Below are 27,762 nucleotides of genomic sequence, written 5' to 3'. Positions count from 1 at the left end.
GTATTTCTGTGTGTGTGTAATATTAACTTCTCAGAAGGTTTGGTAGGCAGTTTGGGGGCATTGGTCCATTTAGTTCCTACAATCCTGGACTATCTGCACTTTCATAGGTGCAGACTCTAAGGCTTGAGGAAGATCAGAAACAAGTCAGGAGCCACCCAGCTAATAAATAAACAAGCCTAGATTAAACACAGGTCTATCTGATACCAAATTCCAAGCTCTAGTCACATCCCCCATCTACCTTTTAGTGACTTAGACATTATTTAAATGTGTGGCCATCAGTTGCTCTCTCAGCAATGACTCTCTGTTAAACATTTGATTGTTTTTGGAAGTCCTGGCACCACTCATAGAAACGTTTCTTTTGCTCGGATTTCCTTTGGCTATTTATTGTTCTAGGCTTTTTTCAGCCAATGAGCTTTAGTGTTACCAAGACCTTCCTTATAATAAGCCAACATTTTTGGTTCCTCTGCTCTCTGAGAGGACGCACTCTGTCCCTTGAGGATGTCCCCCTTTATTCTTTTCCCGTCCCTTCTAATAAACTCATGCTGGTTACTTTGAAAAAAAAAATAATAATAAGACAACTTTTATGCTATATCTCCTTATGAAAGATCAGTATTAGTGACAGCTGAGCTTTCTCTGCGTATGAGATAAGCCTGACCACCCTTGGAAAAACTCAATGCAGCCCTGATAATGCTTCTAGAGAAAGGCATTGTCCCTTTCCTGCTAGGTTTCAAAACTAAAAGGATTGCCCCCTACAATTTTTTTTTTAAATGTCACTTGAGTAACATTAGGAGAGACTTACTAGCTTAGCACTCAGTGTGTTTTTCTACCCTTTGTATAGAGGGTTTAATTTTCCAGTGCATTTTCCCATTTCTTGCTGTATTTTTTTTTCCCCCTCGTAACTCAGAATCATTCCTGCACTGTAGTTTCTTCTCAGATAAAATACTTATAATCAAGTTCCATCAAAAGGAGTGAGACATGAAAGTTAATGAGTAAATGGGCTTAAAGTATCACAGGGTCTTGAATGAAAGGTACACGCTGTTTTTTACTGTTATTAATATAATGCAGCTCATCCATTACGGATCTGATGATGAGCACAGACAGTGGCTCTGACCTCATTTACTGACCAGGCCAGAGAGGGTCTGTTTAATTGCCCCAGAGACAGACAGCTCAAAGGAAATAAACCACCTTCAGAGTCAAAAAACAACCCAGATATCCAACCTCACTGCAGTGTAACTGGGTGCTTTAAAACTGGCCAGGAATGTTATCTAGTCAAAATACGACATGGACACCAAGTCAAAGACCTTGAGAGAGAAATAAGTGACAGCCATGTTTAATAGATGAAAAAAAAATCTAGTGAAATTAGAGGGCAGCCACAAACCAGACACATGAATAAGTAATTTGCTAGCTGGCAGGGTTTGCATCCTCACACTCTGGCGGATGACAAGGCATTCCTGAACACATGGGCAAGACTCCTTTAACTCCTTGTAGATCATCCTTGGAAGAGTCATTTCAAGTGAGACAGGGAGCTAAATTAATGTCAAACCACCCAAAATATTCATGAGACAATTATAAATGTGTGTGACTTGTTTTAGGGGCTGCCTTTGCCTTCCTATAATTTAGTTTCTTTATTCCATCAAGCGATCTTTTCAAATCATTTCATATTTCTCTTTCTTATAATTCAGAGAACTAAGGTTTTTGGTCAATATTAATTGTCTCTAAAAGATTTTCACAGGATAGTACTTCCACATAGAGGCCCCCAAAATTATTATTTTCAAGTACAGCTGATTCTTTTTCTTTGTAGACGAAAAGAAAAGAGATCTATGTAATCGCAGTGTCAAAATGTCAAAAGACTGAGAGAGGTTGAAAAAAGAAGAAAAGAAAACACACACACACACACATACACACAAACCTTAAAGGCATCCATACAGTCCTCAGCTTTACAAATTCTTGGCTCACATAAAATACTTGTGACATGCTGTAATTAACTAGTTACTCCTCTCAGAATGAATAATAATGCAATTATTCACCAAAAGCAGTGAAGAAGGGTTAGTTTCTGCTTTTAAAAATGTGTTCTTTTCATTTTTGTATAAAGAAAAACCCTGGATTAATTTACATAAACTGCTAAAGCAAAATGATTTGCAATTTCATTATTACACTTATATGATAATTCTGTCACCGTTTTATCAAAGACTTATATTTCTCATTGGATGAAAGTATCAATAAACTGACAAGTTGCTATCATAGTTAAATTATAATGGTGCCAAAATCTGTATCGAAAGATCACAAAATGTAAGTAGTGGCCTGGCCAGTGGAAGCATCTCCTTGTCACAATGAGAGACCAAAGTGTTTGAGGTCCTAAAGAACCAGTAGCCTTGCTGTGGAATGACAAAGAAAGGAAGATATGAGCCTTAGTTGTTTAGGAGCTGCAATCTCCTTGGAGGCCTCACATGTGCCAAGTAGCACAAAAATAGATGAGAATTTTCATGACTATATCACCAGTTATCTCTCTTAGTTGTTGTTAAACCAAAACTCGTGAGACAGAGAGTTCTCTAAAATCAGAGGAATTATTGAGCAATTATGTACATTTGAGAGAAAAAAAAGAAAAAAGGAAGGTCTAGGTCCTAGGATAGCTTAGCTAGTAACAGCAACAAGGTTAGAGAGCAATTAGGGCTGTCTTCTAACTATAAAGTGAAGAGTGTTTTTAAAATGAAATCTGAGGAAATAGGTTTAAGTTGTTTGCACAGTATTTACATGAATTATTGATGAAAGGGGTAGGATAACCTGAAGCAGGAAAAATCTTGGGATAGATGGAAAGTCCATTCATTCATCAAAAGTGCTTGGTGATTTATGATTAGTCAAGGTTAATAGTTGAGAAAGTTCAAAAATGGGGTGCAGTGGCACCTGAAATTCAGTAAACGGGGGTCTGAACCAAGCTTTCAAGTTTATATTTCCACACTCCTTTACTGACTACCATCCTCTAGTTCCCCCACCCTACCCCTTCCAGTCCCTTTAAATTTAATTTAGGATATCCCAAAATGTTCCTCGGCAGTGCTGATGTCTAGCACAGGGACTGTTTTCTTGTACTCCTTCCAACTCCATCTGGCCATTCTCTCAACAATTCATTCAACAAGCACTCTCAAAGACCATACAATTCAAAGTGCTGGATACCAGGAATTCAAAGATAAGTAATATGCCTTTCCCTTGAAAAGGTTATGGAAAAGTAAAGATATAAATTGTTAAATAGGCACATTAACAATATAGTAAATGCCACCATGGAGGTAGGTGTGGGCCCACCCCACGCAACATAAACAAATCCATTCACTAATAGAAACAAGCAAAGCCTCTGTTCTCTTTGTACATAAACTTTCAGAAAGTTTCTGCTTCAAAGAATGCTGAGACTTGGAAAAGATTTACTGCTAAAACTCTCAAATTGTGTAATTTCGATAAAGTCTATTGGGGTGTATTTTTTGTATGTGTACTTAAATGTCTGTTTTTACATGGAGCCAACATTATATAGCATTTTATTTAAGGATACAATTTCTGATTAACTGATGCTTTAAGTAGTGAGGTTAATGCCAATGAGATTGGTTATTCATGCTAAGAATAGTTATTCATTTATACAATTTTAAAACTAACATTCACCAATATAAAAAAGTGATATAAAAAAGGTTGATATAAAAAAGGTTGGATCACTTGTTTGGGATGATGGAGACTAAGAGTCAATGTAAATTCATAAGATTACAATAAATATTCCAAAAAATAAATATAGTGTGTTTCAAATTTTGTTTATCCACAAAGTATCCCTTTAATCTATTAATGATAGGAATCTATATCTGTTCTATTTTTTTCTTCAACTTTTAGTATGTAGAATAGTGCTGGCTCTGTTGTCAAACTGCCTATATTTGAAACTAGTCTCTTCCCCTTACAAACCTGTGTGACTTCTTCAAGAATAAATTTTCTTATCCTATGAGATGGAGACAGTAATAGTGGCTACTCTTTTTTGAGAACACAAAATTGTTACTCATTTGATTTAGTTATTTGTACAACATGTACTCAGGGAAAGTTTAGTGTGTCCAAAGTATTAGAAAGAAGAGGCAAAGATAATTTAGTCTGTGTCAATAGAGGTCAAGGTGGACTTAAAATTTTAGACTATGATCTTGGAACCCTGCCTGTGTTTCCAATTAATAAAGCTTCTAACAGACTTAGATGCACAAAATACAGTAAGTGATTATATAATCAGAGCTAATTGGTATAATGGAAACAAATGATGGGTTCTTGGTAATACAGTCACAACATTTTTCTTTCCCAAACTGAAGTTTTCTAGCTATTTTAGCAAATCCTTAAAGCTATTTCCACATATTAAAAATAATAATAATAATAATCTTCATAGACTTCCTTTTTCCGGTGATTGCTGACATTCTCGAGAAAGCTTTTTTGTTGTTATTGTTTACTTTTATACTGATTTATTTATTATATTGGAAGTCCAGCAAGTAGGAAAGAAAGAGGGAGGTAAAATGAAGGTATGCAATATAGAAAAAGACCAAAATGGCCCACGTGTACATGAAGCTTATATCCCAGAAAAACTACATCTTAACTTCACCTCAAGGAATCTCTGTCCTCCATTTGAGATGAGACTAAAAGTCCCAGATATCTCTATCTTTTTCTTATCCATTTCCTGAAAGGCTTTATTTGAAGCAGCAAGAGCCAGAAATTTCCAAAGGGAAAACAAATCTTGAAAGGAGGCCCTGAGCAAGCAATGCTGGGAAAGGAGAGGGAGGACAGTGTGGGTGGTGGGAATTCTGTGGCACTAACACCAAATCAGTCAAACTAGAGGAAGAATAAATAAAGGGAAAATAAAAGGAGTTAGCCAATTGGAAAGAGGATTTATTAAAATATACTGAATAATTGTTCAATTTAGGATTATGGCTTAATTAAGTGAATTTTTCTCACTGAAAGATCGATTCTGGTCAAATCAACCACACTTTCTCTTTCTCTTCTTATTTCATCATTTTGTTGTATCAAATATATTTCAGAACTGTTAGTTATTTTGAGTCCAGATATATTTGATACGCATTCCAGCATTTCTTTGGGCTTAATTCAGAGATATTCATAAAGCCCTTGATATTTTACTTTGCTATTTAGATAGACAGATGAAACAACATACTTTTCTTTTCTGCTAAACATTTATCTCCTTAAAAAGACTCTTGAAAATTAGAAACATAATCAAACCTAAACTGGCTTAAAGGCAAAATGAACCACATTTTTTGTTTTTAGTTGTAAATGGACACAATACCTTTATTTTATTTATTTATCTTTCTGTGGTGCTGAGGATCGAACTTAGGGCCTCACACATGCTAGGCAAGACTCTACCACTGAGCTACAGCCCCAGCCCCAAGTCACCTTTTTTTTAAAATGCAAAAAGTCAAGTCTCCCCACTCCTTCTTTATTGAATACATATGGTGAAGACACTCTGACATACTGTCTCTTCTCTGGATTCTCTCTGGGAGAAGCAAAAGCTCTTTAAATACATAGGCAGCTCCCAAGCTCCAGTTTTCAGATGCCAAGTCTCAAACTCAGGTAGCAATATTCCTTGACATGATAGCGGAGGTAGGAACACTGCTCCTCAACGAGTTAAGCATTTAGAGTTGTTACCATCTGGCCTAGCTATGTGTTGCTAAATAGGTAAATATAAAAATAATCAAGTGGTCCTACAGCAATTCTTTTGCAAAAAAGAAGAAGAAGAAAGAAAATAGAGAGTACTATGTCACTGCATGATCACATTTCCTGCAAGCACTATTAATAACAGTCTAGGTAATTCTAACATGCATGATCTATGAAATACTCCCTGGTTCAGTAAACACACCAATCAAGCAGTGATTTCCCAAAAGTGAGTCAGGTACTTAAAAAATACAAAATCCCAGACTCTACCCAGATTTACTGGAGCCCGGAAATTCTAAATTTACAACACGTGGCATTAGGGGGAAAGGGTTGGGTTTTAGCTTAACATATCTGTAAATGGATCCTTGTTCTACAATCAACTAGCTCTGATGTTTTGTAATATCTGGGTCTATAAAGCGAATGTTGTGAGGATAAAATAAAACAATGTGCGTTAAGAGGCCAACATGTCGAAAGCTGGTTATTACTATTATCATTATATTCCCAGCTCAAGTAAGATGTACAGAGCAAACTGTGTGATTCACATCTTCAAATAGCATATAATCTCTTTAGGAAAATAATGTAGACATTAATAATAATTTTAAATATGAATTTATATTCTAAATCAGTAACTGATTTGCACACATACACACCCCAAATCACAATATTCTGAATAACAAAATAAATTACTACATTAACTAGAAGAACATTGAAAAATCATATAAAGTATACTTCAAAATGTTTGATTCTTATAGTTTAGATGACCTAATTCTTATTAGTTCACCAAATATTGTTTAGATGCTGAAAAAAATGTTAACATTATGAATGGCTATCTACTCATTCATTATTTCATTATTTAAGTTGAGAGGTAGAAAAAAGGCAATGTATATCTTGGGAAAAAAAATCCATAGGTATGGATCAAAGGACCTAAGAGATCCCAGAAATTTTATACAAATGCTTGTTTATATGAGTATTGCCAATTTCTAGGAAGCAATTTATAGATTTTATTTCACTCCCAAAAGGTTTTGTGACACCCAAAAATGTTAAGGACCACTGAAGATTCCCATTTAGCACAATTTATGCACATTCTTCTTTTGAAGAAATTTCACTCGTTCTTATATTCCAAATAATTTCCTTGTTTTCTCTTAACTGCCATCTGAGTCATTTCCTCAAGCTTTGAACATTGAGATACCCTGAGAAAGGAAGGAACAGTAAAGTTACGGTTTAGAGACTCTAGAGAAGTTTCATGATTTTCTTGGCCTATTCAAATTCTGCACACATCAGCTTGGAAGTTTATGTGCACAATTTAAAAGTTCCAGAGGCAGAGATTAACTGATGATCACTTTCTGACGTTTTCTCTATTCTTTTTTATCCTTTCTTCAATCTTTTGAATTATTTTCTGTTAGTTCTATTTCTTTTCATCTCAGATAGAAAAGTGCAAGGAGCTTCCCTGGAAGAATACAATTAAATTTTACCAACCTGTATTCTGCCAAACTAGCAATTCTTCCATTTGTGTTTTATTTATAGTGTGGTAACAATACTATTGATGTTACATATTTTTACTTCTCTCTTCTTCCTTTAGGTGTGTGTGCAACATTGACTGCTCTCAAACCAACTTCAATCCCCTCTGTGCTTCTGATGGGAAATCTTATGATAATGCATGTCAAATCAAAGAAGCATCATGTCAGAAACAGGAGAAAATTGAAGTCATGTCTTTGGGTCGATGTCAAGGTAATGTTCATACCAAAATTCATTTCAAAGAATGTTTTTAGTCTTTGTGCAGAAATGAAAAGTGAAGATAACTCCTTATTAGGCAGCTATTTCATTTCCAAAAGACAGTTCTGATTTACAATGGATGGTGTAGTCTACTACAGTGTTTGTGTTGATTATAGGTGTTTGGGGGTCTATCAGCAACAGTCTGCAGCTTTTTCTATATAATGGGACTGTATTGTCACAGTATCATGGACACAGAAGATAATGTTCAGAAGATAGCAGGCATTCTTGTTGCAAAGAGTAAAAAGAAAGTCAAAATGATTTTTAACAAATAATCTATAAATTTATTAGGAATCTTGAGATTAAAAGCAAATCACACCATTTTTATGTTGATTCAGTAGAAATATTCAAGTATATTTTAAAAAGCAGATATATGGAATGTTCTATTTCATTTTTTTGTTCAGATATAAACATTTGAGGGGTGGTTGATTTGTTATTCCTTTATTCAACTCACCTCAGTTATAATTATGAATTATCTCCTTGTCTCAAAGTTTAGAAAACTGGCATTATTTTCTTAATTTTTCCCAAGCAGAAATATGCATTGGAAATCTGTCTTTGTACACAGGTTGCTTAGAACTATAGTACAAAAAAAAAAAAAAAAAAAAAAAAACTTTAACTGCAATGAAGATACTGCTGGGTATGTTTGATATTAAATATTTAGGAGACAGTTAATCAATCTTTATTATTAATTTTTTAACACAGATAACACAACTACAACTACTAAATCTGAAGATGGGCATTATGCAAGAACAGATTATGCAGGTACATAAAATTTTTTACTACAAAACATGAGCACTTCTGTAAGAATTCTAAGGAATCATTGTTTCTTATTTATCCTAGATTGAACCTTGCAAGACTTATGATATGAGTTGGTCTTCTCTTGTTTAATTCAAGCTTTCAATACACAAGAATAAATTTTTCTTGAAACAAATAACACATATGGTTTTTTTTTGTCAGAGTTAGAGCAATTGTCAAAAATGTCAGTAAGATATAATTAAATTGTTTTGACAGTGCAAATGGTACGAATGACAAAACATTTATCAAATTAATGGGCATCGATGGAAATTAATGCAATTTTTGGCAGTATATTATAATAAATGCAAATGTTCTTATTTCAATTTTTACAAAAAGTCAACAAAGAAAAAGTTTGCTAGTCTGAAAAGCTAAAAGGATAACTACAAATAGTAATGTAGGCTGTCTCTTTAGATGCTAAATTAAAACAGTATGTATAATTTATTTTAAAAAATAAAATCCTTTAATTTATTTAGAAACTAGACTATAGCTACTCAGACATGCAAAATCATAAAAAATTCTATGCAAAAAATATAAATCTTTTGCAACTATAGAATTTTATATTCAGGAATAGCTCTACCTAGTATAATTTTCTTAGATTTAGAAATAATGTATGGTATATAATTGGAATGTTATCAGATTCTTAAACTTTATATAAATATTTTGCTTAAAAACATGAAAATGAAAGTATCAAGGTTGATAATGACATGTAAAATATTTTTAAATAGAATTTTCCATATAGCTATTAAGAAGCAATTGTAATTATTATGGCTAAAAATTAATCAAAAGGCATCACTTGTTATCTTTCAAATATATACTACCATTTGAAATTTTATTTCTAATATTTCTGACACTATATATATATATATATATATATATATATATATATATATAATTCTTATGAAATTGGAAAAATAGTTCATCAGATGTTTTATTTGTAGATCTCCCAAATATCTCAGAATTTGGAAAGAACAAAAGGATTCTTTTTAAAAACTTTTTCACATTTTATCTTAATATTTTCTAACATGTGAATAAAACTTCTCATATGCCAAAATCCTGGAGTTATCATGAACAATGATACATGGAAAAACTTCAGTTTCGCCATTATATACCCCTTCCCAAAGCATCCAAAAGATATGTCAATAGATGTTCCTTGGAAAGAATAGTCTAATGGTCAATAAGTTTAGGGAGAGCTGAGATAAACAAATGCATCTTCTACCCAATACTCCTCATAGAGCTTACATTAATTATAAAATCTTTAAGAGATATGAATGTTTTATTTATATCCATAAGCAATTGGTTTCAAGATCACTTCACAGATTCCAAAATCCAAGGATACTCAAGTACCTTACATGATATGGGATAGTATTTGCAAATAACTTAAACACAGCTTCTTGATGATTTATACTACTCAATACAATGTAAAAGCTATGTAAATAGCTGTACTATATTGTGTAGGAAATAATGACAAGAAAATAACCCTGTACATGTTCAGTAAAACACAGTTGTTTTTTTTTTCAAATATTTTTGATCAATGATTGGTTGAGTCCTAGAATGTGGAACCCATGAATACAGAGGACCATTTTTTTTTATTTTACTGCTTTTTGTCAATCATTTCTAATATATGTGAAGTACACTCAAACATAGACTGTCTTCTTTGAGGAACCCACATGTATTCATCATTCAAACCTAGTAACATCAATTCATAACTAACCCATTCCCATGCCTACCCTATTCTCTCTCTCCACCTGCATAGTATATGAAATTAAATCCAAACATTGTATGATTTCATTCATGGTTAAACATGCATCTCAGAAAGATCAACCATTATTTTAAAAATTATAATACCATAATTATGCCTAAAATAGTTAAAAATAATATCTCATAATACAGACCTTTTATCTAAATTATCTGATAAATAACACATTTTTTGTCACATTATACAGTACTCAAGTTCTCAGAAATGTACCTGAGGTATGTTGTTCCACAGAAAATAATTATTAAAAATAATAAAACACAGTAATAAAAAAAAGAAGTCTAATAATACATGTTTAAAATTGTGGATAAATCAAGTATAAATTTTATACTTTTTTATAATAATAACTATATCTTGACAGTGACCAATAACTACACTGAAAATAATTTTATATCTGTTATTCAAATCAATTCACTTGGAAAAGAATTTTAGGAACTATAACATTCAATGAAAACCTTCTGCATTAAACCATCCATCACTGGACTAATAAAACATAAAATTTTCTCCCTGAAACAAAGAACTCTTCAAGTTGATTAGCATCATGTGCAAATATAGGAACATTTATGAATTGTACCAATAAATACCATGATAGAGTTAACCATTCTCTCAGTGTTATTCAGATTTTATATATCCATTTGTTCATTTGTTCAAAAAGAAATTCTTACTTCAAAAAAGTTTATACATTGTGTTGGTTTCAAACAGATTATCTCTGATGTTCAGTGTCACTGTTTTTAATTGGCATGGTTTCCTACCTTATCCTCTATTGGACACAGAAATAAAAGAGAATTTTTTTCAGTACATGCAAGTGAAAACTATTTACTCACTCAGCGTGGTCCAGAATTTTCTAGTTTACCACCAAATTTATCTACTAAATCTCAAAGAAAACTTAAAAGTTTAAAAATGCATGCTTGTTCCAATACAAATTTACAACAGAAATACTAATGTCAACTGAAGCTTACAATTCCTAATTAAACATTGATTGCATACTTAAAATTCTCCTGGAATTTACTTTAGATAGCTTTATTTTCATTAGTGGTTTTTATTGAAATACATTGTGTAGGGGCTGGGGATGTGGCTCAAGCGGTAGCGCGCTCGCCTGGCATGCGTGCGGCCCGGGTTCGATCCTCAGCACCACATACCAACAAAGATGTTGTGTCCGCAGAGAACTAAAAAAAAAAAAATATTAAAAAAAAAAAAAAAAAGAAATACATTGTGTACACCCCTTCAGAAATTACTTATTTCCTCCTCATTTCTTAGCTTCCAGTGCATCTTCCTGAGTTTGGGGACATAGAGACTTTGGGGGGGGGGTGAAAGGAACAAAGTGGAGAGTCAATATGTCATTGTGCTAAATATGTCACAGGCTAGAATCTTCCTAAGAAGGGAAAGCATAAACTGAATGATTCACATTCCTTGAAGTTTGCTATGTTCTCACAGCTAATTTAATACCACATACACTTTCCTCCTTAGTCACAGACTCTCCCAACAGAGGGAAGTAATGATCTTAACACACTCTCATTTCTCCATTAAGTCATTGATACTGTAAATTTAAAACCCTTACCGACTCCCTTCTTTTGTTCTTCCAAGCCTACAAAGTTAGTAATACAAGAGCACATCTTTCTCAATATAAAAATGGGTATCTTCTTGAAAGAAAGCCCAAATGTTAAAAAGAAACCAAAATTATTATACCTCTTTTTTTAAAAGAAAGAAAATTCAGCAAGATCTAGGAGAGTTTACAAAAGAAAGAAAGAGAAAGGAGGGGGATCATGGAGGGAGGGAAGGAAGGAGGAAGAGGGAAAAGAAAGAGAAAAAGGGAAGAATAAAGTGAGGCAGCGAAAGAAAGATGCCAACTAAGAAAGCAATCCTAAAATAAAATTACCATGTGCAATAGGCTACAGTGTGTCTGACTTACATGAAGATGTGAATTCCATAATCTTCACAGGCACATAAATGTAGACAGCTACAGAAAACCAAAGAATTTGCCACATTGCCACCTGCCTGCATTTTTTTTTCTCTTTGCCCTGACTTGGGTTCTATTCTGTCTTCTCTCCTTTAATGAGACCCAAGTTGCTGCTGAATCTTGAATCCAGGGCTTTGGGTACCTGTTTCAAGGCCTAGTGGCAAGTTCTCTGCTAGATGAGCTAAACAATTTAATGTTGCTTTCCCTTCATCATTCTAGGAGGTGGGCGTAGATGAGGACAGTGCATTCTCCTGCAGAAAGTTTCAAAAGAACACAAATTTTATAAAACCACAAAGTCAGGGCCTTCAGATATTTCCACTATTTTAAACTGCTAATATTAACTTTTTCTTCTAGAAATTTAAAATAACAAATGTTTTATGCCTCTTGGAATCTGCAACATTTCCTTCAATGAAAATGTAATGCATACAGTATACATATGTATTGATATATATTTATCCCTAGCATGTCTTGTAATGAAAAGAAAATGAAGCTTAACCATTCTTTTTCTCTTCATCTGGTATATGTATTTTCTGGTTGTGCTGCTTTTTTGTTGAAAAACCTGGTTGAGCTTCAGAATATGGGACTACATCTTTTTCTAGTAATAATGTACTTAATTCTATAAGGTGTTAAATGTTAAAAAAAATAGAGTTCAACTCTTGTTTTCTTAATCATCTGGAAAGTAAACTCTATTTTGTTTTATGACTTTCTACACCAGGTTCCAAAAAGGATTTTCAGTGTTTTATAATTAAAATATATTCAATGAGATTGTTTAAGCAGAAATTGAAAACATAAAAACATAACTGTTAAGAAAAAATAAATTTATCAGCAACATAAACCATTGCAGCTACTGCATTTAGCCCTGAGATAAAAGAGAAATTATGGTTGAGTCAATTTATTCCACAAATATTTATAGAGTTTCTTCCATAGGCAGACACTGTCTTGGGCTTCACAAAGGTGAACAAAATCAACCTAGGTCTTTTGTTAAGTGGAACTTAGGTTTTCATTTTCTGATATATATATAAAAAACTAAATTCAGAGACCAAAAATGAAGTTTCTTTATGGTAAATTATATTAGAACTATTTAGCATAGATCTTTTTACAAAGCATCACTGGAAAACATAGAATAGATAAGTCTTCAACACTGATTTTTATGAAACATGTCAAGAGGCTCTTTCTAATTTTTCTATCTATTTTAGGAGATTTTTTAAAAATCCATTTTTGATAAATTTCTAGAGCATAACATTAAAATATGTATAATTCAATGATAGTGTTTCTGTGGGAGACTAAAGTAATGAATTTCATTCATGTATATTTCCAAATTAGAAAGAATAAATAAATAGTGCAAAACACTAAGGAAAATGTCTATGAAAACAAAAACAACATACCTAGCTTATTTTCCTAAGGTTTCTAAAAGTTAAACGGAATAGGATAATAGAAGAATCAGAAAGCCTGAGTAAGGGTAAAGAATATATGAGATGATAAGAGGTACATGGGGAAAGAAATTTCAGTTACTGTTAATTTGAATATTAAGTCCCAAGTTTGTGCCTTCAAAATTGAAGCAGGGATTTCCTGCCTGAGTCCAGCTGGCTACAGATATGCATAGAGTCCATGTGTTTTATTTGTTAAGCATTTCATGATGCCATTTTGCAATTTCTTAAAATATTTATGAAGGATTAATCTTTATAGAACTTTCTCTTTAGAAATCCATTTCTTATTTTTAAGAAGTAAATGGAGTTATTAAGCTCAGGTCTGAAATATAGAAGAAAGAAACAGAAAGATATAGCTAAACCAAATTCTACCCATCCTATTAATATTCCATCAACCCATTTTTCCACCTTAAGCAGAAACTGACATCTTGAAAGGGTATCTAGATAGTCTAAGTGAATTGGTAAAATAACTTGTTCTCCGTAGAAGCCATTGCAATTTACGAAACCTTTTCACATATATTGTCTCCTTCACTCCTTGCAACAGAAATGTGAGGGAGATATTATATGCATTTGACAGGTGTGAAATGGAAGTTCAAGAAGATTAAGTAAAAAGAGTATGTGATAGAGCTAGGGTTCAAGCCATCATTGCTTCATTGCTAATTTCGGAATCCAACAAGAGAGATGGTCAAGTACTAGGGAAGAAATGTCACTGCTTAATATTTTGGGGAATTTTGCTACTGGTTCTGCACCCTAAAGGTTAACCCCTTGAGAGTTCCAGACTCAAAAACATTTCACCAAGAGGTCTATGTTGTTGTGAGATACTCCAAAGAGTGATTCTTTTCTTTTAACATATGTCTGTATATTCTAAGCGTCCTTTAAGGGCTATTTTGTTCGGTTTTAAAATTCTCCTGTTCTGTTTCATATTTCTCCACATAGACAAAATAAAGCAAATGGAATAGTGTTTGCTATTGAGAAATCCTGCATTAATTAAAAAAATCTCCAATCTCTTTGTGATATTTTGCAGTTTTACAAAGGTCCATTCACATTATCTCATTTGTTCTAATGTCAACCCAATCAAACAGAGTTACACACACTAGGGGAAATAAAATTGATGCTCAGAGAAACTAACTGGCTAACCTGGAACTAGTCACAGTATTTTGATATATTGACCATCCACCTGTGAAAATAGGTGCTTGATTAGCCTAATATTTTCCTCAATTGCTCTTCCAGTAAACATATATAGGCAGGACTACCAAGTGGTTTCATATCATATTTATAACATGAATTAATTCAGTCATGTGGCAAAAATCTACATTTAAAATGGAAGCTTTTCCATTTGCTCATGAACACAAGGAGCACTTCTCTGGAAAGCACATTATGTCTGGGCCAATAATTTGATCTGTAGGAAATAAATAAATAGCAAATGCAGGCAGCAGCTTGTAGCACAAATATTGGTATCAGCAGTGAAATAAATAAAAATGTTTGCCCAGGCTATTACAATGCCACTAGACTAGCCTAGAATATTTAAGCCCAGAAAAATGAATTAAGATGTCAAGATTTTCTTAAGATTTCTGGGGGAAAGTGTCTCAATTCAAGTATTTTCCCCTCTGGGATTTACATTAGAGTGCTGCAAAATTCATAAAGCTTTCCATGAACTCTAACTCACAATTTTTCCTGCTCTCTTGAACTTCTGTGCTTTCATTGTTTTCCCCATAAAATCATGTAACCAGTCATCTGTAATATTATGTTATGTTCATAGTTATAGATAAACACAGAAATGGTATTTGCAATACAGATGAAGTTTCACTGCTGAAGAGTTGCCTTGGGCCCTGGTAGACACTCTGGAAAACTTTGTGTTTATGCCCCAGTTCATAAATGCATCCTGCATCATTTATGTGCACTTTTTCCTATTTGAAATGCTCTTTTCTGAAACAAATTGTTCACCTGGAGGTGTTACTTATCTATCTTCCTTTCTCTTCCATAAATGTGTGGCAGCTGGTTTAGATGTGATAGCCACAAAATCAGACAGGACTGAGTTTAGACCCTGGACATGCTAATATTGCCTATCTAACCTACAGGCAATTAGTTGACATTTCTGGACCTCAGTTTCCTTATCTGTTCAATAAAAATAATAAACCTAGTTTCAAAGGATTGAATTTCAAATTAAAAGATATCATTTAAAGCATTAGCAGGCAGCTAGTGAGGTAGCTGTTATTATTACTTCCATTTTAGTCTAAAAATCAAAAAGAATTTACTTTAATGGGAAACATGATGCATTGTATGGGCCATAGTCTGGCCATGTGATATGTGCTCAGAGTTTCCACACACATATCACCATTTATGAACTCAATTAATAGGTGTGCAGGGTTATTTCCTACCCAAACCATAAAACAGCTTGTGGCAAAGAACTTTGGATGACATTTTAATTCACTTTTTAAGTAATATTTTTGAGCATTTATTTATGTTTTTAACATATTGATATGTCTAAATTTTCATGCAGCCAATATTTCAATTTCCTATAGTCAATACAACATGAGATTTAAATAAAAATTTATTGGGAGGACATAGAATATGACAGAACTGCAAGATGATGATATATTTCCTTTCAATTTGACCTTAAAAATTAGTTATTTATACCTCAGGGTATATGTTTGAGGACCTACACATTTGTTATTTAAAAGAAACATATAATAAGTGACCAAGGGAAAAAAAATAACAGAAATAAAATATATAGGAGTTTATTTCTGTTTGTACAAAACATTATTTTTCACTCAGAAATATTAGTGCTTATATGTTGGTGATTAACACATGCAAATATATTAAGAAACGAGAACAATTTTTTTAAAATAAAATCTGATCATAAAGAAGAAAGCTCTGCTTAGCATAAAAGAAAAAGAAGGAAAAGCTCTTCGAACTCAATCACCCAAATATGACTAGTTAAAATGCACCAATTCTCCACCTTAATTCATCTTTTTTACCTCAAGCATGTTATTTCCATTCCTAAGAAGAGCAGTGTAAGTATTCATAGAATGTATAAAACTAAAAAAAAGTAGGTGTTCCTAATGCTCTGTATAATTTCAAGACAAAATGTTTTTCATAAAACTAGTAAATAGAATTAAAGTAGTTTAAAAAAAAGTTCAGAGCACTTGGATTTGCTGCTTTGGATAATGAATTTGACATGCCCCAAACATAGAACCCACATTATCAAGTACATTAGAAATTCAGTTTTCACATTTTGACAATTTGAGACTGTCTACCAACATAATCAATATATTCTTAAATACCTGCAAAACAAAATCTTGCAGAAGGACTGCATTTCCAAACAGTTGTTTTCTCCCATTATTCATTTGGAAAACAGTTATTCTTTGGTGTGATTGAGAGATATTCAACATATGGGCCATACTCTAGGCAGAGCAACTGTCCTTGTACTGTTGCAATTGGTAATAAGGCCTGAGAAAAGTGCTGGTCTAGCAATATGCACAGTGATGAGCAAGGAGGACAGCACTCCACCTGAGTCCTGAAGTGCAGAGGAGAGGGGCACAAAATATGTGGAACACAATTCTGGGTGAGTTTTAAAAAGTTTTTGAATATTGGGAGCAGAAAGAAAAGTGCAATCAAGGATAGAGGACCAACAAGGACAAATGTCTTGTGTATCATCACTCAGTGGAAGATGGATAATTGGCACAGGGTAGGAAGAGCATCACACTTGAAATATTGGCTGAATTCATGATCAAAGCTGGTAGGGTTCTAGAATTCATGGAATCAGAAATTTAAATTTTGGAGACACCAAGAGTCAACTTCCCTCCATGATGAACTCACATCAACCAAACTCAGTAAACTCAATGCCTGAGCACTGATGTGCAATGAGAAAAAAGTGCCTAGAGTACTTCTGTACACTGACCACCTTACTGTATTCTCCTTCTAGAATTAAATTCTCTGATAAGCCCAGTGAAAATGAGGTTACTTAGTAAGCCTAAATAGAGTCCATATGCTTCAGATGCTTAAGGCATCAAGCTAAGAAGCCTGATGTAAATGTCTGCACAGTAAGGATAGTCTGGGCCTCAAATCAGTGTAAACAACATGTGTCCTTGACTAAGGCCTTATCTTTATGGTCAGAACTTGCACTAATACCATTGACCTGTGTGGCTCTCTGTAGTCTGAGTTACCATTTCTGGGCATCCACCCAACCAGTCTACCTACTTTTCTACATATAGTAAATTTAATCAGGATATAGTGAGGCCTCTTCTCCTATTCTGAACAAGTGTGGGGAAATCCTACTCACTTCTGATCTCCTTTGGGATCTCTTTCTCAACAGCCCCCAAGAAATGTCAGTATGAGTATATAATTCAATTCATACTGGATGATGCATCCTATGAAAGTTTTTACACAAAGTTAACTTTGAAAGTCACTTTTTAACATGTAATCCAAAGAGGATTAACCAATAACAAAGAAAAAAAGGAATAATAGTTAGAAATTGTTTTTTCTGAGGTAATTTTTTGGCATTTATGCAGATCCATGTCCTCTATGGTGAAACTGCTAATGTTTAACTTCCCAAAATATAAACATAATGAAATCTATTAATTATCCCACATATAATGAGATGGAGGGTTTTGCCAAGGGCTGCTAATGCATTATCAATATTTTATAGTACTACATAATGCTCCTGTAAAATATATTCCGGACCAATAAAAAATTCCTCTGCTTTTAAGAGTTCTTTTACACTTTCTGAGGTTCAAAGCTGTGTGTCATACATTAGAAAACTCCCTCCCCAGAGTACATTTTAAAATTTCTATTTAATAATAAAAATAAATGTTTACTTACACAAAATTTCATAATGTTTTTAAAATCATTCATAAAATGAAGACTGAAAACCAGCTCCATTTCTCCTTCAGAAATTAGGTATTCCAGAGTGATCTTGTTATTTAGTTTATAGACGTTAAACCAACAAGCAATTAGTGTTTTGTCAGGGAGTACATGTCCAAATTCACTTCTGCAGATTGATTGTCCTTGTACTGTTGCAATTATTCTACAAATCTTACACTGCTAGATTTTTTTTCCTGTTTATTTTTCTGTTATTTAAAGAGCCCTATGGAATTGAAGGTTTTCAGTTGTTCAGAATAATCTCTAAGCAAATGCCATTCCTATCTCTTCACCCTTACCCATTTACCCATTCCCCACAATTGGTACATGTGTCGTTTTCATTGGTTTCTGATTGTTAATGACAAGTAGTTATAGAAGCAAGAGGAAGAATCAATGGGCAGACTATATATAGAAGAACCAACAGGAAAATTCTCTATAAAGTAGTTTTCATAAATGGTTCACATTGTGCTCTGCACCTAGAACAATCAATAGTAAGCATACCATCCTTTCCACAATGATACACAGTCATTAACACATATCTAAGCAGATATCTAGTACTATATTCTAGAATTGAAGCTGGTTGCTTCCTGCAACTTAGCATGCTTCTGAGCTCTTCACCTTAGCCATGAATTGATAAGTGCTCAGGAAACACAGCTAATTGTAATGTTATCCTAAGAAAATCATTATCATCTTCATTATAATCATGATTATCATCATCATCATAATCATCAGGGGAAAAAATACCACTGGAATTGGCTCACTTAGTTCATTCCAAAACAAACTAGAAATTACATGTGTTATCTGTTGTTTTGGATTCTCTAAGAGGCTATTCTCCAATGATGTGGATAATCATATTTATTTCCTAATTTCATTTGGATTTTAGAACAAATGACTTACAAATGGCATTTTGTAGGAGAAAGAGCCTGGAATAGGAATGCAGAAATTTTTGTCTCAGTTTCAAAATGCCAGTAGTGCCAAGGTTTAGAAATTCTGCTTTATGAGACTAGAAATGATAAGAAAGTACATATTAGGCAGGGTCTAGGAGACAGGGGTCACTGGGAGTCCAAAGCTGGGCTCCCTAATGATATCTCCATTTTCTTATTGCAAAAAAAAAAAAAAAAAAAAAAAGATACAGTCTCAGATCAAGATCTACTGGCTTAATCCAAGCTTCTTTTCATCTTGCTGCTTCAAATACATGCTCACTTTTCTTAAATAAAAGTTGACTCATAATAGAAATGTAACATTTCACAAATAAAAGAGAATATCTGTTTCTACAAAGAATTATGAGAACGATGAGGTTAAAGAGGAATCTCTACCTGTAGTGACCGTAAAATGTTGAGAATCCTCACAGTCCTAATGAGATCTTAGGAAGTATTGCTAACTGGTATTCTTGTAACCTGAGCCCCTGCTTTGCTTCCATTAAAAGCTGTTCTTATCTTGTTCATATTAGCTGTTTCTTACAAATATTGACTAAATTGCTGAACCAAACACTACCCATTTGGAAAAAAAAAGAAAAGAAATTCTTTTAATGATGTTCTTGGGCAATAGCAATCATTTGAAAGCTTCTTTGTATTATCTGCACTTCTCCTCATTATAAATTTTTGTAAACCTTGGCTCATAGAAATACATTTAAAACCAACTGGCTAAATTCTATTAAAACATTCAGCAGAAATTCTATTGTGTTGTTCATGGAACAAAATGTTTGATGCAGCATTAGAACTCAAGTGTTTATGAAAACCTTCATAGCCAAAACAGAAGGGGAACCTAAAGATGCTTCTTAAATAGCAGCTTAGTGCTCAGCTGTCCTCTGCCAATTCTCCAGGAAGGACACAAATGTGCAATACAATTAGGTGGGTCCCAGGCACAGATCCTCCTTCCAACAGGGAATAAAGCTTGCTGTATTGGTATGTTGCCTTGCCTAGTGAAATAAAGTTATTGGTTTTGAAACAAGGACAATGAGGATATTTGTTTAAAAAGACAACTTGAAAAAGTAGCAAAGACAACAGGAAATGATAAATGAGCCAGTCTTTGCTACAGTAATTACTTTAGCATTGAAACAAATGAATAACTTTCACAGCTAAGCTATTTGCTGTCTTATATTATACTACTACCTGTTCATTCAATATGTGCTCCATGGCCCTTTGTACTGGAGAAAAATACCTGAGAAGGAGAAGTTGGTAAATAAAATGTCTGAAAAATTTGTGTTAATGTTTAAAAAACAAACTTACAGTGTCTGATGTCTTTTGTGGAAACAGAACATCTCTGAAAGATAGAATACTTTTTTGTTTGTTTTTGTTTAGGGGTTTGGTTTCTTTATTTTTTCATCTATACTAGTTTTGTATGAAAAGTTGTCATGAATAGGAAAATTGAAATAAGTTTTTCTGGTATAGACAGGTGAATTAATACACAATTATCTCTAAACTATTTATTAAATGTTATTATGTGATTTGTTAGCATATACTGAGGTATTGTAGAAAACACGTGAGACAAGTTATCAAAAGACCTAAATTCTAAATCTAGTTGCTCAATTTATAAATATTATAAAACCTGCAGAAGTTGCCTAACCTTTATGAGAATCATAGAAATGATGGTAACATCTTTTCTGTCTTTATCATATGTTTTGAACAAGAAAGCCCTTGTGAGGTGTGATTCACTCTATATTCTAAGTAGTTATTATTGGGAAAAATTTATCATATAGCTACTTTTTATTTTAGGATACTTTTCATATTATCATCAAAATTTTGATTATTTTACAAATAGAAATAATGATTTCATTTGCAAATTAAAATTTTATTTAACTTTAACAAAATTCAAACAGAAAAATTTTAAAATTCTAGATTCCTATTTTTGTGTATCAGCTCCTAAATGTATATAAAAATGGATATAAAAAATTAAATGAAAGGACCTCTGAGTTTCTTATTCCCTTGACTATACATAAAGCTTTGGATTTATGCCCCAAGTAGTTCTATTCTCTGCTGATTGGCTTAAGTCTCATTCAAACTCAAGCTTCCAATAGCAGGAGGGCTATTTGGGGCCACAATTTATATTCTAACAATAAATTTTATTTCCTTCTAGCCCCTTTAAACTGTCTCTATGACAAATACATAGAAAAGATCATTGGACCCAACATATGTAGAGTATTTCAGACTTTGAGCAAAAATTGTTTTAATTTCAGGCAATATTATCTATCCTGTGAAAGAAAACAGTTACAAAATTTAAGCAAAATTGTATGCCAATTAAAATCATGAACTAAAAATGTTAAGAGCACATTCCAGATAAGATACACCCATCATTCCCACATTTCAAAATTGGGATTTCATTGAGAGATTACAACAATCAATACAAGCATAAACCTTTCTAGTACTGCAAAGAAGGGATTTCTAAGTTGTAATTATTGTCCTTTCCCTTGGTAAACAGAAAATAAACAACCAGTCTAGTCACAGGTATTCATGAAAATTAAATTCTAACCCCCTCTCACCATTTAAATGAGGCTTTATCCTGTTTTTAAATTTCTTTGGAGAAATAGATTTTCTATGTTGTCTTTATCACCTAATCCATCAGTTGATAATCCTTGATTATTTTAAAAAGGCCATGTGCTTTTTTAATTAACAAATTCTTCTATTGGGACTTGATTTCCAAGGGTGCCCTTCATTCCTTTAAAAAGAAAAAGACAAACTTTGGTAGTTTACCTCCATAGGTTATATTACTTTTACTTGTCATAATATTTTCAGTAAATGGGCTATTTGGGGTTTAGCAAAATACATCTACAAACTATTATTAGACTTTGGATTTAATTTTGAGCCTCGAAATAGCATAGTTCATTCAATGCTCTATGTGACATTTTAAAAACCTCGGCAAACAGTATTATTCTTGGAAAAGAAAAGCTCTTTCTCACTAGATTCAGCATTTAGAAACAATATTGAATTGATTTGAATCAGAAAATTGTCTCTGAAAACCCAAAATGAATATAAACATTAGGCAGATGATCTCACCTCTTATTTCCTGCCTTAGTCTTGTTCTGTTTCTTTTGAGTAGTTCTTAATATTCATTCAAACTTTGTATGTGTTCGGATGCATCCCAAAGCCAGAGTTTGCTCTTGCTTTAGTTAGAGCTGAGTCTTATGCTTTCTCTACTTCAGAGCTGTGCAAGGCTTCTATTCCTTGGGGTAGAGAGTCCTCTTAATAAGAAGCATGTTATCATCATGTACCAGGCACTGTCATCTCATATGTCAAGATCACTTGTATATTTTACTACTATTTCTTCACCCCCAAAACAAAAATGGAGCACTAAGGTGAGGATAGCTCTCCTGCCTTACCCTTCAGGCAGGATTCTTAACATTCCTTGGAGTGACAAAGGTTCATATACTTTTCTGCCCTAGGAGAGAAAGGGTGAAGAAAAAAGACTAAGATGCATCATTAATCATGCAAACTGTCTACTGCAACACTGCCAAGAAAATGATCATCCTCGTGCCACCCATCAATATTCCTGACACCTGTCTAAAAACTCAGGTCATGCATATCCATCTGCCTTTAGACAAGTGTCAATGTGCAAACATCCCATCACTATTTTTAGGGTCATGTTAAAATTATTCATCACCTGCCTGTTCGTTCATCCAATTTGTCATATTATCCTAATCTCCCGATGTCTATTACTGGTCATCTGCCCTTTGCATTGTGTTTTTAAAGCACTAGAGTATAAGATGTTTTTGAAACTGTCAAATATATGAACAGTGGATCCTATTGTAGGCCAGAGTTCCCAGCAGGAAGTTACTATGCTTAATGTCCCCTTTTGCTTAAGATTAAATATGACATTAGGGGTTCCTATGTCTACTGCAGGTTCCTCTTCAATCTAATTTCTGGTAAATGAATTCTGGTTTCTAATAACTTTTATTGTAAAATCCATACTATTTATGCTTTTGGAAATGGTTCCAAGAGGTTAAAAAAAAATCTTACAAATGAAACAAAGCTTTAAAAGTGTAGAGATCACTTTTATCAAAGTATCAAAGAAAAGTAGTTCTGATGAAACTGTCAATACTCAAATGCCTAGAAATAGTAAAAAACTGAAAATGAAAGAGAAATTTTGGTAGAAAAATATGACGCAGCATATGATACTCATGGTGGTATGTCTTATCTATCATTTTGGTATGAAAATCATAATCGCTAAAATTAACTGGTCAGTCAGGTTATCAAATAAATTTAACATTTTAATTTGACACCTACTACAGTTTTAAAACTAGTATAATTCTATCCTTCTTGCTTTTTTTTTCTATTACTTATTTCTATTAACATCTATGAAATGGGTATCATTGGTCATTTCTATGTGGCTGGAAAAATTTTAGGCCTGAGACTGAACACACCCTTAATTCTGGTAGTGGTTGTACACTAGTCCTTCCTAGGCACTAAAACTTTTCCCCCCAACCTCCATGAGCCTTTGTTTCCTTACCTGTCATTATCTCAGATAGATGATCTCCAGTCTGTTTCAGATGAAAGTCTTCCTTTTTCTGTGGCACAAGAAACCACAGGCAGAAGTGCTCAGGCCTTGCTAAACAATGACTTTCTTCAGAATGATCATAAATGTGTTAGAATCCTGAGAAGGATTAGCAAAGCTACTATTTTTTCTGTGGTCCACATTGCTTTTGCCTGTGCTCACCACAATGATAAGTTCTCAGCATAGAAAAGTATCAGTTATTTTCAGGCACTTTTCAAGTGGCATGGGTTTTAAACTGTGAACAGACCTGGTTCTGAGGCTACTGATACCCAGGACTTCAAGGTGGCAGACATAAAAAAACAACCTGAGACTCCCAAATCTTGCACATGTGGAAGATACAGTGCCTCAGAGAAATTATGATTTAGTTAGCCATTTAGGTTCAGAATTCTTATTGGTAAATTTCTTGATGATTGATCAGTTTATCACTCATGCTGGTAATATTTGTCTTTACAGAAATAAGAAATTTGGGACAAACCACACTTAACCCTCTAACTTTAAGTTCAGAAACTCAGATTACACTAAATAAACATTCCTATACTAAATAATGATTATTCACTTAACATTTTATGCCAAATAGAAAAAAAAAGAATTAAAGAAATAGAATGACAGAAAAATCATATCTGTTTTGTATTTACTTTGAGTTATGTATTATATTATACGAAATCTCTTCAAAGTCTATTTGGAGAGTAGCTCCCGTGAACCTTTTCAGAAATAAGGAAAGTAGAGATCAGAGACATCACTGCAATAAAGCAGGGATTCAAGCAATGAGGCAACCGTGACCATGACCAGCAACATGAGAACCCAGCAGTGTTACAAAGTAGGTGGCCTTTACATTGGGTTACCTGGCAGAGAAAAGAAAAGAGCATTATCAACATAGAGAAGAGCATTTGAAAGGCAAAGAGGCATTGATGAGAAGGCTGGTCAGTTTCTTGAGACTGATGCATGGGATAAGGAAGGGGAATTCATGGAACTAAGTGGAAAGAGTAGTCTATAAACTCAGTCCAGGCTCCTTCCACATTTGAAATGGAAGTTGAAATCTGTCCACTGTTCAGTGGGTGAACCATGGAGGTATTTTACATAATGTCAAGTCTTATATAAATAAAGAAGGGGGAGGAGGGAAAGGAAACCCTGGCAGCAAAGTGAAGAAATGGCTGGGGAGAATAAGGGACAGGAGACAAGACGAATGAGGAGAAGGTGGTGGTAAAGATGAAAAGTGAAGGTGATGAGAAAAAGAAGAAGAAACGTATTTTAGGAGGATTTAGAAGACAAAAGTTTCCTTTATTTGCTAACTAGATAAGAATGCCAAGAGAAGTGGAGAGTCCAGACAAATATCGAGCTTCCTTGTTTGGTTGCCTGGATGGTTGGTACTTCTGTTCCCTGAAATAGGATAATAGCATGAGGAAGAGCAGATCTGGGCAAAATAATGAACCAGGGTTTGATGCATTTTATTTGAAGACATCAATATAGAAATGAGCCTACAGGACTACTGATCTGGAGAGAAGTGGAAATGAAAATGATTCTATGTTAACCCTCAAGTAGAGATTGAGCCTAAAAGGTGCCGGGGAATTCAGATTGAAGAAAAATAAAAGATGGCTAACAGTAGATACCTGAGAAACAGTGGATGGGTAACAGGCCCAGGAAGCAATGCAAATTGTGAAAACACTCAGAAGCTTCTCTCTCTTTTATGTTCTTCCTTCCCCTGGCTTCATGTATCTCTTTTCTAATGTCAAATAAATGGTCATTGCACTCTGAGAATTTTATGGAAAAATGGTCTTCCTGGTCTGAAGCTTACTTGTCTGGACCATAGTGTCTGAAGATTACATCTTGCCTTGGATGCTAACTACCTCATAAGGATGTGCTTGCCTCTCATCTTCCCCTGGCTATACCCTTCACACCACTGGACTCCCAATGCCTTGCTGTCCACAGGCACACCCGACTTTCTCTCTGCCACCACTGGGTATCCTTTTCTTTACATTTTTTAATGTAAAGAGAATTGTATCTGTGAATTTATACTTTTCCCCTTTTATTTTGTTTTCTTTATAAACTCCATGAAGGAAGGGAATTCATCCCATTCCCCAATCTAAATGCAGGGCCTGGAAAAATGCCTGATACATACTAGACACTCAATAATTATTTGCTGAATAAATGATTAAGACTGGCAGTCATCTATCTAAACACTGAACTGTATGAATTTTTAAAGAAAATTCCATATCAAATTAACCCATCAAGTCCCAAGCTTTCAATTCTGTGATTATTTCAACAAAATCAACACAGGTTCATTAAAATATGTTGAAAGTCCTAATCTGGAGCTCATATATAATTCTATTAATTGATATTATTATACCACAATATAATTTATTATGATTATTATATAATCATTTAAAAAGGCATTTATGAGAAGGCAGGTTTATTTATGATATATATCATAAATTTTATATTAATTTTCATTCCTAACATAAACTGATGGATTCCAGTATGTGGTTTAATTTTTTATTTCTGCAGGGCATTTAAAAACATTTTAAGGAAGAACTTGTACAGAAAATAAAATTCCAAACATTGCTTTGGAAGTAATAGCAGAGACTGTTTACTGAAAGGGGAAGAAAGAGACCTTCATATGCAAATGTATGGCATTTGAAAATGTCATATAGCTACATCTACATATAAATAAGCTGCTCTCTGAATTCCAGAGAAGGAAGACTTTGTATTGCATTAGCCAATTTCTATATCAAAGTAAAGTAAACTAATACAGTAGCAGTGAGACATGGAAGAGCACATCTTTACTGCCTCTTAATACAGTTGTAGCACTCTAGGGCAAAGACCACCTGGCCAAAATCCAAACCAAAATGAAATCAAGTCCCACAGTGCTTGAATGGTAATGGAAATGAACCAACTAGGAGAAAAGGGATGGGCAGATCAAACATTGACAACTCCCTGTCCAGTATTTGTTCCCTTCTAGAAAATGAACAGAAATCAAAGGTATCATGAAGTCTCCACATTCAACCTCTGTGCTAGGATGGTTTAGTGTTTTTGTTTGTTTATTTGTTTTTTGGTTGTTTTTTTTTTTAATGTAAAATTCAAAGGATTGGGACAAAAAAGAAAAGACTTTTAATTTTTACCTCCTTTCTACTTGACATTTGTTTCTTGATATAAAGATATTGTCTTGGCAAGATGGTCACTTTGGGAAAAGTCCTCCAGTAAACCATGATATGTAAACTACCAAGTAGGAATAAATAACTCCTCTGTATTCAGTGAATTTTCCTTCCGGGACACCAGGATACCATCCTATAAATTATATGTTCTCTACATTGTTATGGTACTCCCAGTTCCTGGAGGAGACACAGGGAAAAAAATTTTTTTGAAAAATTATTTTATGCGATTTTTACTGGCCACTTGGTAGAATCCATGTGGGAGTTGTGTTTCCCTACCAGCAAGAGCAGATTGCAATCTATCAGTACCTGCACCACGATTTCATTTTAGGTACTAAAAAGCATAACAAATTCAGCCCTGGCCCTCATCCAGCATATTTATAAGGGAACTGGAGCTGAGCTAGAATGATAACCAGAGGGAAATACTTGAATTTTAGAAAAAAAGAGAAATTTTAATGTAAGGTATTAAAGAAGAGAATGGTAAAACCTATATTTAAAGGAAATCAACAAATCAAAATGGTCTTCAAATGAATAGTACAGTTACTACATTTTATTGAACACAACTGAATGTTTGACACTTTATTAGTGCTTCTCTTTGAAATGAACTTTCAATAAAAAAAAATTACTGCCATTGGAAAGATTAAAAATTTTAGGCTCAGAAAGTTTAGGCAATTTGTCCAAGATCATCCAGCTATTTAAGCTGATAGTATATGTGATCTCTTTAACCACAAAGTTGACTGATCTCTTTTCATTACACCAGCCTGCCTCTTGATATATAGAGCAGTAAGAAAAAGGTAGCAAGATACACATTGGGTACATCTGAAAATATACAGTCTCTTGTGGCGGATATTAAAGGAACCAAAGCAAATCCCTAATGAGGATTAAAAATATCGTATCAAAGAACATGTT

At 33.6% G+C, this 27,762-nt stretch overlaps 1 protein-coding gene across 1 annotated transcript in view; it reads left to right on the top strand.

The window, feature by feature from the left end:
• The window catches only part of Tmeff2 (transmembrane protein with EGF like and two follistatin like domains 2), a 234,476-nt gene that overhangs the window by 180,997 nt on the left and 25,717 nt on the right, over positions 1–27,762 (top strand). The window contains exons 6-7 of the mRNA XM_026389055.2: positions 7,238–7,386; positions 8,131–8,190. Coding sequence (XP_026244840.1) covers positions 7,238–7,386; positions 8,131–8,190 — 209 coding nt within the window. The remainder of the gene's footprint in view (positions 1–7,237; positions 7,387–8,130; positions 8,191–27,762) is intronic.

The sequence above is a fragment of the Urocitellus parryii genome, chromosome 1, assembly GCF_045843805.1.
Source record: "Urocitellus parryii isolate mUroPar1 chromosome 1, mUroPar1.hap1, whole genome shotgun sequence".
NCBI classification, from domain to species: Eukaryota; Metazoa; Chordata; class Mammalia; order Rodentia; family Sciuridae; genus Urocitellus; species Urocitellus parryii.
Note: the sequence above shows the minus strand (reverse complement) of the source record. Positions and strands in the feature narration are given on the sequence as shown.